We start from the raw sequence: 13,199 nt of genomic DNA on the forward strand, positions 1-13,199 counted from the left end.
ATGGTCATGCTGGTCTACCTTGGGGCTTTCTGGATCGCTCCCACTTACAGGAGGGCTTCTCAGGTGGCGCCAGCGGCAAAGAACTCGCCTGCCAATGCAGGAGATGTAAGAGACATGGGTTCGATCCCTGGGTTGGGACGATCCCCTGGAGGAGGGCATGGCAACCCATTCCAGTATTCTTGCCTGGAAAAGTTCATGGACAGAGGAGCCTGGCGGGCTGAAGCCCACAGGGTCGCAAAGATCACGTGTTCTATTTTTCTAAGGGCATGAAAAGCCTGTAGCTCGGCGTCCTGGTCAGGAGGACAGGGTTAGACAGGTGGGCACTTGCCCAAATGCAGCCTGCAGCTCTGAGGCTGTGGAGGGCGAGGGCTGGGGACTGGGGACCAGCAGCTCCGCCTACCTGCCTGATTGGTGGTGATGTTGACCACGGCAGCTCGGCGGGGCTCGGGGCTCAGGTCGGACACGCCGTTGACCGCCTCGATCCAGAAGGAGTAGTTCATATGGGCCAGCAGGTTGGCCACCAGGAGGCTGGCCTGCGCCAGGCTGGTCTGCTGGGGCACGAAGCGGGTGCCGCTGCCGCACGTCTCGCAGCGGCCCAGGGCCCACGGGCAGCGGCGGCACACGGCGTTGTAGGTGATGTCACTGCGGCCGCCCCGGTCCAGGGGAGGGGCCCACTCCAGGGTCACAGACGTCCCGTTCACGCTGGAGATGAGATTCACCGGCGCCGAGGGGGGCCCTGGGCGTACAGAGAGACAGGCGGGCCTGGTGGGTGTTCTGGGCTGGTCTAGCTTCCCCCACCAGATCAGGGAAGGGCTGCGGTTCCCCGTGATCCCTGGGGCTCCCTTGGGATGAGGGCACACCCACTGGATCCTCTGGAAGCTCCCCGAGGGCACAGCTGGTGTCTCTGCCCTCAGAGTAAGGAGCACAGTGTCAGGGTCTGGGCACGGAAGCCACCCTCCCCATGCAGGACCACAGGGATACTGGGGTCTGCTTCACAGAAAGTCTGCTTCACAAACTTTTCCTCCAGAGTCGGGGAGAGGCTGCACACAGCAGTCACCCCGGGTGAGACACTCCAGGCACTTGCATCCCACACTCCTCTCGTTAACCCCCGCCTGGACTCCATGTAAAGGACACGGACGCTGTTGTGGAGGAGAGTGGAGCCTGTGCCCCACGAGACCCCTGCCTCCCCACCATCCCAGGGTGGGCCCCCCAGCTTGGTCAGCACAAGGACATTAAGGAAAGGGGTGGGGCTGAGGTCTGGGGGCTGGGGTAGGGTCCCAGGGGTGGGGGTTTGAACAGAGGTGGAGAGGGGGTAATGGAGACCCCCGAGGCTCAGAATCCCAAACAGGGAATCTTAAATTTTAAGAAAACAGAATCTCAGAATCACAGAGAAACCTTCGAATCTGCAGGGTATGGAAGGCAGATGTCCAGCCTTTCACAAGCTTAACATTCCTAGAAGTGGAGGGCACTGCATCTGGATCTGGGGAGAAATCGGGATCCAGCCAGCTGAACGCAAGTGTCCATGAGCAAAGAGCTGGGCTCACTCGGCCTAAGGAGCCCAGAGCGGTCACCGTGTCCCTCGCCTTCCTCTCTGAGCCTGCAGGTGCCCCAGGGGGCAAAGGGACACAGGAGGGGAGGAACAGTGGAGGGAGGGTGTGTGTGTTTGTGTGTGTGTATGTGTGGTGTGGTGTGTGGGTGTATGGTATATGAGTGTGAGTGTGTGTGTGTGTATGGTATATGAGTATGCCTCTGTGTGTGTGTGCATGGTATATGAGTGTGTGTGTATGTGCATGTGTGTGGTGTGGTGTATGGGTGTATAGTATATGAGTGCGTGTGTGTGTGTGTGTGTGTGTGTGGTATGGTGTGTGGGTGTATAGTATATGTGTGTGTGTATGTGTACAGTATATGAGTACACTTGGGATGTGTGTGTGCACGTGCATGTGTGTGGTGTGGTATGGGGGTGTATGGTATATAAGTGTGTGTGTGTGTGTGTGTGATGTGGTGTGTGTATGTATGGTATATGAGTGTGTGTGTGTGTGTGTGTATGTGTGGTGTGGTGTGTGGGTGTATGGTATATGAGTGTGAGTGTGTGTGTGTGTACATGATATATGAGCACACCTGGCCCTCACCGGCCTCTGCAGGGGGCCTGGGGCTGAGTGGGAATAGAAGCGGGGGCAGGGGACACGGAGATCACGCTGGGGGATAAATTCTAGGACAAAGCTCCTCAGCGCCGCGTCAGGCCCCCTCACGCCATCCCAAGAGCTCAGGGCGGGCGAAGTGGGGAGAGGCTGAGCTGGCTGCAGCTCCTCCCAGCTGGGCTGGGGGTGACAGGCCTCTCCGGGAGAGGGCAGAGGAGACCAGGAGGCCAGTGAGGAGCTGCATCGGCAGAAACACTGACAGCCACACAGCCCTGCGGGCCCGGGTCTGGGTCCCTCGGAGTGCCCCCAGGTACGGGCATGCGCACACGCTCTCCAGGCACATGTCTCCCTGGCTGGCCAGGTGTGTACACGCCAAGCTCACAGAGCTCCACGGGAACTCAGGAGGCCACTGCAGGTACCCAGATGCACACGCGTGTGTGCATTGCACACCCGGGGGGCACAAGCACTAGATCAGCTCACTCTCTACGCAGGCATCTTCTGTCCCCCCCACACAATAGCAGCTCCTAGAACTCAGGAGCTCCTACCCGTGCATCAAGGTCATCACTGATGGGGGGCATCTTCTGATACTCACCTTGTCTCAGGGACAACCCCCTCCACACCACTTGCCCACCCCAGCCCCCGGGACACTGGCATGACCACTGGTTCAGAAGATGCCCATGGTCACCCAGTGCTGGAAAGGAAGGAGTCCAGCTCTTGGTCTGCCCTTCAGAGCAGAGAGGACAGACCGAGGGAGGAAAGGCAAGATTTCCCTGGAGACATGGCAAGTGACCGACGACAAGAAGCTGTGGGCCCAGAGAGGTCAAGGGCATGGTGGAAGGGTCAGAGTCACCCCCGGGCCCAGACCGATCCCTGGCCCAAGAGAGTCACCTGTCCCTGCCTCACCCGCAAAGACCTGGCTCCCTGGGGGCACGGGGTCCTGGTCTCTGGGGCCACGGGGCGCTACTCACGGGTGCAGGCAGCGGACGGCGGGTCCAGCGCCGCCCGGTAGTAGCTGAGGTCGCAGCGGCAGGCCTGGGCAGCAGGGGCCGCAGAGTGGCTGTGGGGAGGGCAGCGGGCGCAGAGCTGGTCCCCGGGGGCCGACTTGTAGAAGCCCAGCTCACAGGCTGTGGAGGAGAAGGTGGCCTCAGGTAAGCCAGCCAGGCCCCACTGACGGGCCTCAGGGACGGGGCTCTCAGGCCCAGGGCTCCCAGGGGACAGTGGTCCAGCCCTTCAGCATCACCCCTTTCCTATCTCATCTGCAGGTGTGGGGACTGAAGCTCAGAGGCGGCTGGTGACTTCCACAGGGCTGCACAGCAAGGCAGGGGCAGGGCGGAGGCTGGGACCCTGACACCTGAGAACCAGCCCCACAGCTGGCTCAGGAAGAAACCTCTCTGAAGGCCCCTCATCTCCAACGACTGCTCCCGCCCAGGCTCCCAGGCTTTGTCCCCCTCACAGGGGACCAGGAGCCTCGGGGGCAGGGGTCACGGCTAAGAATCCAAAGAAAGTGAAAGAAAGTTGAAGTCATTCAGTCGTGTCTGACTCTTTGCAACCCCAAGGACTGTAGCCTACCAGGCTTCTCCATCCATGGGATTTTCCAGGCAAGAATCCTGGAGGGGGTTGCCATTTCCTTCTCCAGGAGACCTTCCCGACCCAGGGATTGAACCCAGGTCTGCCTCATTGTAGGCAGACGCTTTACCGTCTGAGCCACCAGGGAAGAATCCAAGGGGGGCCAAAAAACCCCAGGAACTGGTCCTGCGTTGGGCGCGGGGGACAAGAAAGCCAGCCAGGGAATGGGGGTGGGCGGGAAACATGGCTGGAAAAGACGAGTGATGAGACCAGAGGTCCCCAGATGTGTGCAGACACGGAGGCGTCCCTAAGAGAACACGGACCCTGGGCCATCAAAGTCACCGAGTTAGGAGAGCGAGGGGTGTGGCCTGGGAAGCTGTGCCTTACAAGTGCCCCAAGCAATGCCGACCGTTTGGGAATTGAGGGCTCCTGATGCTCCCAGAACCCGCATCACCGTCGCCGTGGCTGGGACTGATGCATCTCGCATCTGACCCTCTCTCCGCCCTCTGCCTCACCCGCCACGCGCCTCTGCCCTGACGGCCAAGCAGCCCCCAGCCCCACTGCCCCAGCCCCAGCCCACCCCATTCCTTCTGCCCGTTTCCAGGAGCACCTCGTCTACACCAGGCTCTGAGCTGGGTGCCAGAGACACAGCCTTGAATAAGGTCTGCATGGTCTCTGCCTTCAAGAAGCTGGCCTTTTTCAAGGTGGGGAAGACTCAGTAAAAGCAGCTGTGATCATTTCCAGAAGAAAATAAAAGCTGAGGATGTGGCAGACGGTAAATGGTGGGTGGAGCGACCGGCCCTGAGAACAAGTCAGCTGTACAGGGAGAGCAGTTGAGCATGTTGGGGGTTCTCGAGTGACACTGCCAATCCAAACCCTCGCAGGCTCCCCGTGGCCTCAACAATAAAGCCTGGCATTCAAAGCCCCCTGGAAGCCCCCGTCACTGCCACCTCTCACGCCCCCCTTTCTCAGGTCGAACTAGAGGACCGGCCAGTCTCCGTACTCCATGCCTCAGGGCCTTTGCACGTACTGTACCCATTCTCCTCATCTCCCTGTCGAATTCTTTCAAAATTCCTTTTCACTGTGCCTTTGATGCAGCCTTTCTGGACACCTCCACACACACACACAAACACATACACACACAGATGTGACAACTCCCCTCTCTGTCTTTGCATCCCTGCCTAGTCTCACCACCTGCAACACTACAGCTGTGTTTTTTTCATCTGTGTATCTGACTCTCTCTCCTCGAGGGCAGATGATCTCTCTGAGTAGGGCCTTATTCATCTCAGAGTTCCTAGGGTCTGGCCCAGCATAGAGCTGTCAACACTGGTGGGAATTTTCAAAGTAAGCTAATCCTTCCATTATCTGCTCTGAGCAGAGACAGACCCCAGGAGTTCAAGAGGACCAAATGCCACCCCAACCGGCGGCTCCCAGCTCCACCTGTGGAACTGAATGCTTTGAAACAGGGACCACCAGGAAACACTGGGCTCTGTCTCTGCCGAGGCCTGTTTGGGAAAACTCGGGGCTTGAGAGAAGCTTCATTTGATTTGATTGTATCTCTTGATTATAATAGCTAACCTCCAGTTAATTTGTAAAATTCTACAAACTTGGGAGGAAACTTGGAATCAGGAGACGTGATGATGTCTTTAAGTTGCTTCCCAGACTCAAGAGACTGTGAAGCCAGAAGGCTGGGGAGTCGGGGAGAACGTGGTTCAGTTTTGAGACCTCTTCCCTGGCCCCTGGGGAGGCCCCTGACTGGGACCAGGTGCTTGGAGTTGTGGGGGGGCTCCTAGCTGACATCTTGTGACCTTGCCTCTCTTCCTGGGAGCCCACCAGGAGGCCCAGTGCTGGGGCACAGCCCAAGAGCGTCCTTCTGAGCCCAGGAAGCAGGCAGAGGAAACAGGCTTTACACTTCGCCAGCAAATATTTATCCAATCTGTTGGTGAGCTAAATGACGTTCTATCACACTGGAATCATCCGATCCACATCGATTAATGTCGTGGGAACCGCCTGCTTATTCTGTCTCTCGTCTGCTCCTTCACCCACATTCACCGAGCTTCTGCGATGAACTGGAGACAAACAAGAGCTAACGCTGCTTTCAGGGAGCTTTCTGAGCAGTGAGGGGAGACCAGTCCACGTGCGGTGTGACATCTCCGTGTGACACATGGCACTGAGGAAGCGCCCCAGGACAGCCTTTGTGTTTGGAGTCCCGGACCATTCGGAGTTCAGCGGGTCTTCTGTCAAGAGCAGAAACTCAGGAGCAGGCTGCCTGCTGGGCTCCTTTGCTCATGCAGTCCCCTCCCTCCCCGAGGCTAAGTGACACTGGGCAAGTTGCTGGGCCTCAGTGCCTCCATCTGGAAAATGGGGATAAGAATAGTTCCCACTTCTGAGGGCTGTTGCGAGAATGACAGGAGTGAATACATGTGAATTCAAGCCAGCACAGTGCCCGGCACTTGTTACTACCACCCTACTTAGTGGGCGTGAATACATCTGTTTGGCAGAGAGGAAACAAGCTCGGGGAAGCTTGAGGGCCTCGCCCCAGGCCCCCAGCTGAGCCAGGATGCAAACCCGGGTTGAGGGGGAGCCTCTGGAGCCGGGGCCTTTCCCCCACCAGCCTCTCAACACCCGGCCTCGGCTTAGAGGCAGCTCCGCCATCCCGCCAGTCCACTGGGGGGTGGTTCTCTCACGCTCGGCTAATACCCATATGGCTATGAAGTGTCAAGGCTAGATTAATCCGCTCAATGAAAATAAAATAATCTTTAATAAGAATACTAATCACCAGGCCTCGGGGAGCCCGGAGACCTGGAGGCAGAGCAGGGAATTAATGGCCGAGACAGATGGAGCGGCTCTGGGCTGGGGCCCGCAGACCCAGGGAGCTTCCGGCGTCTGTAGTGCCCGGTGTCGGCCACGGGCCAGGAGGGGCTCCCACCCCTGCCGAGGGCACCTTGCCCGGGCCGCCTGTCAGGCCGGCAGCTGCCGGGGGCCCCGGCCACCTCTCTCCTCTCCCCCGCAAAGAGCTTGAGATTTGACAAATAAGGTGTCTGCCGGTGGCCGACCAAAGGAAATTAATTCTAAATCAGATTTTAAACACAGTCAGGAAGGCAAAGGAGCTCGTTGTTCATGCTGCCCCTTCGAAATGAGATGCTCTGATATTTATAGAAAGATGATTAGGGCCGCAGAGGGTGGCTTATACTCTGCGTCCAGGTGGCAGAAAGGACAGTGCTAGGGACTTGCGACTCTGGGTGGCTGCTGCATTGGGTGATGTTCTGAGAGGCCCTTCCACTCTCTGGATTCAGGGTAGGGGGGCGCAGCCACGTGGGTGGCGGGGGGAAGGTCAGTGGGTCAGGAATTGGGTGGTGTGGGGAGTTTTCTGGTCAGGAGCTTGGGAGATTTGGGATTCAATCAATACTGCTAGCTGTGAGCTCTCGGGATGGTCACTTGGCCTCTCTGGGCCCTTTTCCCTACTGGTAAACGGCACCAGCTCTGCCCGGCTCTGATGTGCTTCCGTGGGTCCCCGAGGCCTGAACGCGGTCTCAGGAAGGCTTCTAAACAGCCACGTGATTGGGCTGGTCCCCTCTCCTGGGCTCTACTGTCATCTCTGTGAAACCAACGGCTGCCTGGCCACTCTAAGAGGGGCCACGAGGGTGAGACCACCGAGACAGGAGCCTGACGGCTGTCGCCATAGCCCTGGCCGCTGCTGCAGCCCTCAAGCTCTGGGTCCCTTCTCCTGTCGCTAGAAAGAAGGTGGAGGGGCACTCGGGCAGGGGAGGCCAGGACCCCCTCATCCAGCCCTGTTTGCTCAGCGAGAACTGCCCGATGGAGAAGGCCAGGGCCCCACGGGTCTCCAGAGGTCCTGCTCAGGCTGGGTCCGGGGCTGCAGCTTTGAGGTCATCTCAAGCAGATCAGCAAAGCCACGCCCAGCTCCTTTTAGGCCCCTAGCCCCCCCAGTTCACGGGCCACCCACCAAGGAGCGGGTGGGGGTCCCTGGGCCCCCACAGGGCCGCTGGCCCCGGGCTCCCATTAGGCGAGCACCTCAGTTTTGCACCTGTGCTGCTTTTTCAAAGGAGGTCAGCAGACACTGCACACGCCCACCGACAGGGTTGAGAAACGTCTTTCCCTGCTTGATTTAAAACTGGCATCCTGTCCCCAAACCCCACTGCCTGCAGTGCACGATGAATTAATATTTTTTTTTATAAAACCTGTAATTATCTTGCAACTGGCATAATTATGTTGTATTGTGATTTAAATGTAAAAATCAAAACAGGCTGCAATTCCCTAACCCTGCTTTGGCATTACTTTATTAATTTTTATTAATGTGCCAGAAGTATGAGGAAATGGGAGTGGCCTTGACTTCTCCCAGCTCTGGGGACGTCCGGCTGCTCAAGCCTTGGGGTTTTCACCAGGACTCCTGCCCTTGACATGCTGTGGGTCCTTGGGCAAGATGCATTCCCTCTCTGGACTTCGCTTTCCATCTCCACCAAAAAAGGGGGCTGGAGCAGTACCTCTGAGTGAGGCCCCCACCCCGAAGTCCGGAGGACCAGTCTCCCTTGAAGGGCAAGGATGCATGCTGGACAAACAAGTGGCCTGGTGTTCTCCCTGGCTCAATCCAGGGCTGGAGACAGCTGACCTTGAGCAGGTATCCACAGGCTGGCCCACCCGACTATTACAGCCTATATGACTAACTGTTTTAATGTTACCCCAGGGAGGTGGGAAGCAAGGCTTTGCAGAGGGCTTTGTGGACAGAGGAAGCTGTTCAGGGCTCTGGAGTGAGAAAACATGTAATCAGATCCCTACTCTGCTACTTAAGTTGAGGGGACTCAGTTTTCCCCATCTGTGAGATGGGGATACAATACATAGCTTTGAGGACTATTGTAAGGATGAGAAGCTGTGAACTCCCTGGAGACAGGGATGCCCTGTGCCTCTATCCCCTATGCATGGATGAGTTACTGACATGATCTGTATGAAGTGCTCGTTAAAGTGCCTGGCACATAGCAAACACTTGAAAACTTGTCTCTAAGAGATTTTATTATCCCCATCAGAACACGGGGATGTTGGGAACTGGGTCTAGTGGGGAATGCAGTCGGGATGGGCCAGGGAGAGGTGAAAAGCCTACACGTAGCTCAGAGCAAGACAGACCTGACTCAGGACTCAGCTCCACCTCTCATCAGCTGTGAGATCTAAGCAGGACACGATCTCTTGGGCCTCAGTTTCCCCATCTGCAAAATGGAATTATAATACCTGCCTTGCTACAATAAGCCAATGAACTGATGTCCCAGGAATCCCCTTGGAAGCTGTAAAGGCAATAGCAATGTTTGTTGCTACTGTTACCCAGAGGGAAGTTGAGAAGTACAGGGTTGTCTATGAAGGAACCGGGAGAGGCTGGAGGACTGGGGAGCCTGGCAAACTAGGCCACAGAGGGTAGAACCAATCCGGAAACAGGCAAATGTCCCAGAAGATGCTTTGGAGTTTAGGGTCCAGGAGAGTGAACTTATAGCAGTTAGCAGGGCAAAAAAAGATTTAAGGGCTTCACAGACTGAACTAGTGGTAAAGAACCCACCTGCTAATGCAGGAGATATGAAAGACATTGGTTCGATCCCCAGGTTGGAAAGATCCCCTGGAGGAGGGCACGGCAATGCACTCCAGTATTCTTGTCTGGAGAACTCCATGGACAGAGGAGCCTAGCAGGCTAGAGTCTATAGGGTCGCAAAGAGTTGGACACAATGGAAGCGACTGAGCACATATGCACAAGGAAATCAGACAGCCCCAGAGAAGGGCCAGAAAGGGCCTGGTGGCTGGACGGAAGAATCTGGTCCCAGAGTTCCTGGGGCGAGACAACTCCTAAAGTGGACTGGGGTGGTCTTTGAAGCCCCTTTGAGCATCTCCTGAAACGGCCAGCCTGTGTCCTGCTCCTGTGAGCACCCAGGGGCCTTCCTGCTGGCTAGGACAGAGGCATGGTGCTGAGAGGCCCGAGGGTCCCTCTAACTGTGGTCCCGGGGCCTGTGTAGGAGCAGCTAAGGGCTTTGAGGATATTCTGAGTGTCTTTCAGGGCCCCATCCCAGTCTTCCCTGAGGCTGTCTGGGGGACAGGCCCTGGTCTCTCTGATCCCCACCCAGGAACATCTCCTTCCCCAGGAGAGCCAGTGGTCCCCATGGCAGGCTTCACCAGGCTGGGCTGAGTGGCTGGCCTGCCATGTGTCCAGCCCCTGGGGAGATCAAGGGACGGCAGAGGGCAGCCAGGCCAAGACCAGTAACAGCTGGGGCGCCAGCTGTGTGAGCTCACCAGCCCTCCCTGTGTTCCTGGGCTGTTGGGGTGCCTGGCTGCACCGATCCAAGATGCGTGTCTGCTGACCACACACACACACACACACACACACACACGCACACAGCCTGGACTCTGGGCCCTGCTCCTGGTCTGTGACATGGGAACCCCAGCAGAATACCTGTGGGAACAGGTGCTGTTTCAAGACCCAGCGGCTCTCAGCTGTGCCCTCCCCCACATCTGCATACAGGCAGACGCACCCAACGCAACCCGGACACACCCTGGCTGTCCCCGCCCGCCTATCTTCACAATGCCCCTGTATGCCACGCGTGCATTCACCCCGAGCCCAGATTCCAATCGACACCCCCTCCTCAATACGGCAGCAGTTCAGTGGTTCTGAGTCTGGACTCTGGAGCCAGACTTCTGAATTCAAATCACATCTCTGTTGACTTCCCAGCTGTGCGACCTTGGGGAAGTTACTTTCCCTCTCTGGGCTTCAGCATCCTTATCTTTAGAGCCAGGATAATAAAAGCTCCTATTTCACTGGACAGCTCTGGGGATTAAATGCGTTCATACGTGAAAAGCGCTTAGAATAGTGTCGGCTGTGGTAGGTTCCATCGCTGTTCCCTAACACGGGTATGTACCCAGTTAGTACACCCCAATCACACAGGTGCCCAGAGATGGAGCTCTGCTCAACACCCACGGAAGGAGCTACCTGGCTGTGGTGTTTTTCCCTCCCGGCAAGACACATACAGCACACACTGCTGGCCTGGAGGCCCAGGAGCGCTAGGGCTTCATGCTTCCTCCCAGGTGCTGTGAGCACCACCCAGACACCTGCCGACTGTGCCAACCCTGCCTGCCACCCCCACCCCCGCGCCGGCCCTGCCGGGACTGAGCCCAGCCGTCAGCCCACCGCGCAGAGGCGTGCTCACCCACGCAGGCGTCCCGCCGCTCCTCGTAGCCCGCGCTGCACACGCACTTGCCGATGGGCACCAGCCACTCGCCCTCGGCGCTGCAGTACATCTTGGGCGTGTCCCGCTCCTCGGAGTGCCGCACGCACTGGCCCCGCACCTCCACCAGCGAGGAAGAGTCGGCCCCCGTCACCGCCTCCGAGAAGGCGGCCAGGTTGCGCACCATGGTGGGGCACTTCTTGTAGTAGATGCGGAGGGACAGGATGGCCAGGCAGGCGCCGATGTCCTGGAAGGCCAGGTAGAAGCCGCGCTTGCTGAGGGGCCCCACGCCGCGCACCTCCGTGTTGAGCTTGAGGCGCCGCACGCCCAGGTCGGCCCCCGTGAAACTCTCGTCGGCCGCGATGGTGTCGATCTTGAGGAACTGGCTCTCCTGCGTGCTGGCGCCCAGGTCGCGGTCCGACTCCAGGTAGTAGAGGTTGAAGGTCTCCTTGCAGGTGCCCAGCACGCCGGGCATGCTGTTGCAGTCCCGCAGGGTGAACTTGATCTCGGCGTAGACACGCCGGGCGCCGTCACGGGGCACCCAGCTGGTCCGCAGCCAGTTGTTCTGGTTGGGGCTCATGACGTTGCATACTTGGTATGTGTGGATGGGCCGGAAGGACTCGTCCACCTCGTTGATGGAGTCCCACTGCGGGCAGAGAGACCACAGCCAGCTGAAACGAGAGGCAGCGGCTGGCCCTCTCTTGCCACAAGCCATGCGCACGGTGCTAGGGGAGGTCTGGGAAAGAAGACTGAACATTCTCCAGCCTCGAGGGGCTGGCCTTCCAGTGGAGTGTCAGCCATCAAGAGGCCAAGCACCCTACACACAGGGTTATGGGGAAGCATTATTAGTCACTCAGTCGTGTCCGACTCTTTGTGACACTGTGGACTGTAGCCCGCCAGGCTCCTCTGTCTGTGGGATTCTCCAAGCAAGAGTACTGGAGTGGGTTGCCATTCCCTTCTCCAGGGGATCTTCCCGACCCAGGGATCAAACCTGTGTCTCTTCCGTCTCCTGCACTGCAGGCGGATTCTTTACCGCTGAGCCACTGGGGACATCCAAGGGAAGCGTTATCTGTTGCCTTTTCACAGAACCGAGGGGTTCAGACCTAGAGCCATGTGTCCAGGGTCACATAGCTAGTGAGTGATGACGCCAGGACTGGAACTGATGCCAAAGCCACAAAGCTCTGACCTCGTTTCCACACAGCTACTCTGTCACTCCTGGATTGGGGTGACTTGGGTGGGGAAGTCAGTGAGCCCACCGGTCCAGTTTTCACATCAGCTGCCAGAAAGATCTTTTTAATTGCGTGAAGCTAGGTTGTACCCTGGCCTCAAATCCTTCAGCAGCACCCCCTGAACAGGTGCTTGTTGAGTGACTGTCTGATGGATGGATTCCTCTGCCTTGCTGTGTGTGATGTTCCCTCTGCCCCCACCATGGGCTGTCCTGGGTAAGTGGGTACCAGGATGCAGGAAAGTTGAGTATGATCACTTCTGTGTCAGGTGCTGGCCAGGCGTCACTGATTCAGAGGTAAACCAGTGACCATCACTGACGCAATCAACGGAGTGAAAAGGCAACCCGCAGAATGGAGAAAACACCTGCAAACCACGTATCTGATACGGGATTAGTATCCAGAATATATAAAGAACTTCTACAATTGAAAAGCGAAGAACCAGACAGACCTAATTAGAAAACGGGCAAAGGACATGAATAGACTTTTCTCTAAAGAAGATACACAGATGGCTGAAGAGCACGTGGAAAGATGCTTAGTGTCACTAAGCATCAGGGAAATTCAAATCAAAACCACAGTGAGGTGCCACTTCACACCCATTAGCTATCATCAAAGCAACTGAAAATAACAAGGGTTGGCGAGGATGTGGAGAAATTGGAACCTTGTGTATTGCTAGTGGAAATGTTAACTGGCGCAGCCACTGTGGAAAACAGTGAATACCAAGAAATTAAACATAGAATTACCACAAGTTCCTCTTCTGGGTGTGCACCCGAAAGAAACAAAAGCAGGGACACAATCAGAGATTTGCACACCCGTGCTTATCGCAGCCCCAAGGTGGAAATGCAAATGTCCCTCTGGATAAATGGACAAACAAAATGTGCCCACTGATATGGTGGGGTACCGGGAAACTCTGACACATGCCACATACAACGTGGGGGAACCTTGAAGACCTTATGCTGCGTGAAATAAACCAGGCACAAAAGGACAAGTCCTATATGCTTCCTCTTGTATGAGGCACTTACATCAGGTTCCTAGAGACAGAGAGTAGACTGGTACTTACCAGG

General features: G+C 57.0%; 1 protein-coding gene across 1 annotated transcript in view; it reads right to left on the reverse strand.

Moving 5' to 3' along the window:
- Positions 1-11,549, reverse strand: part of EPHA8 (EPH receptor A8) — a 23,990-nt gene extending 12,441 nt beyond the window's left edge. The window contains exons 1-3 of the mRNA XM_044938135.2: positions 10,895-11,549; positions 3,107-3,262; positions 401-736 (exon numbers count right to left, since the gene is read on the reverse strand). Coding sequence (XP_044794070.1) covers positions 401-736; positions 3,107-3,262; positions 10,895-11,492 — 1,090 coding nt within the window. The 5' untranslated portion in view covers positions 11,493-11,549. The remainder of the gene's footprint in view (positions 1-400; positions 737-3,106; positions 3,263-10,894) is intronic.
- Positions 11,550-13,199: the final 1,650 nt, after the last annotated feature.

Source organism: Bubalus bubalis, chromosome 2 (genome assembly GCF_019923935.1).
Source record: "Bubalus bubalis isolate 160015118507 breed Murrah chromosome 2, NDDB_SH_1, whole genome shotgun sequence".
Lineage (NCBI taxonomy): Eukaryota > Metazoa > Chordata > Mammalia > Artiodactyla > Bovidae > Bubalus > Bubalus bubalis.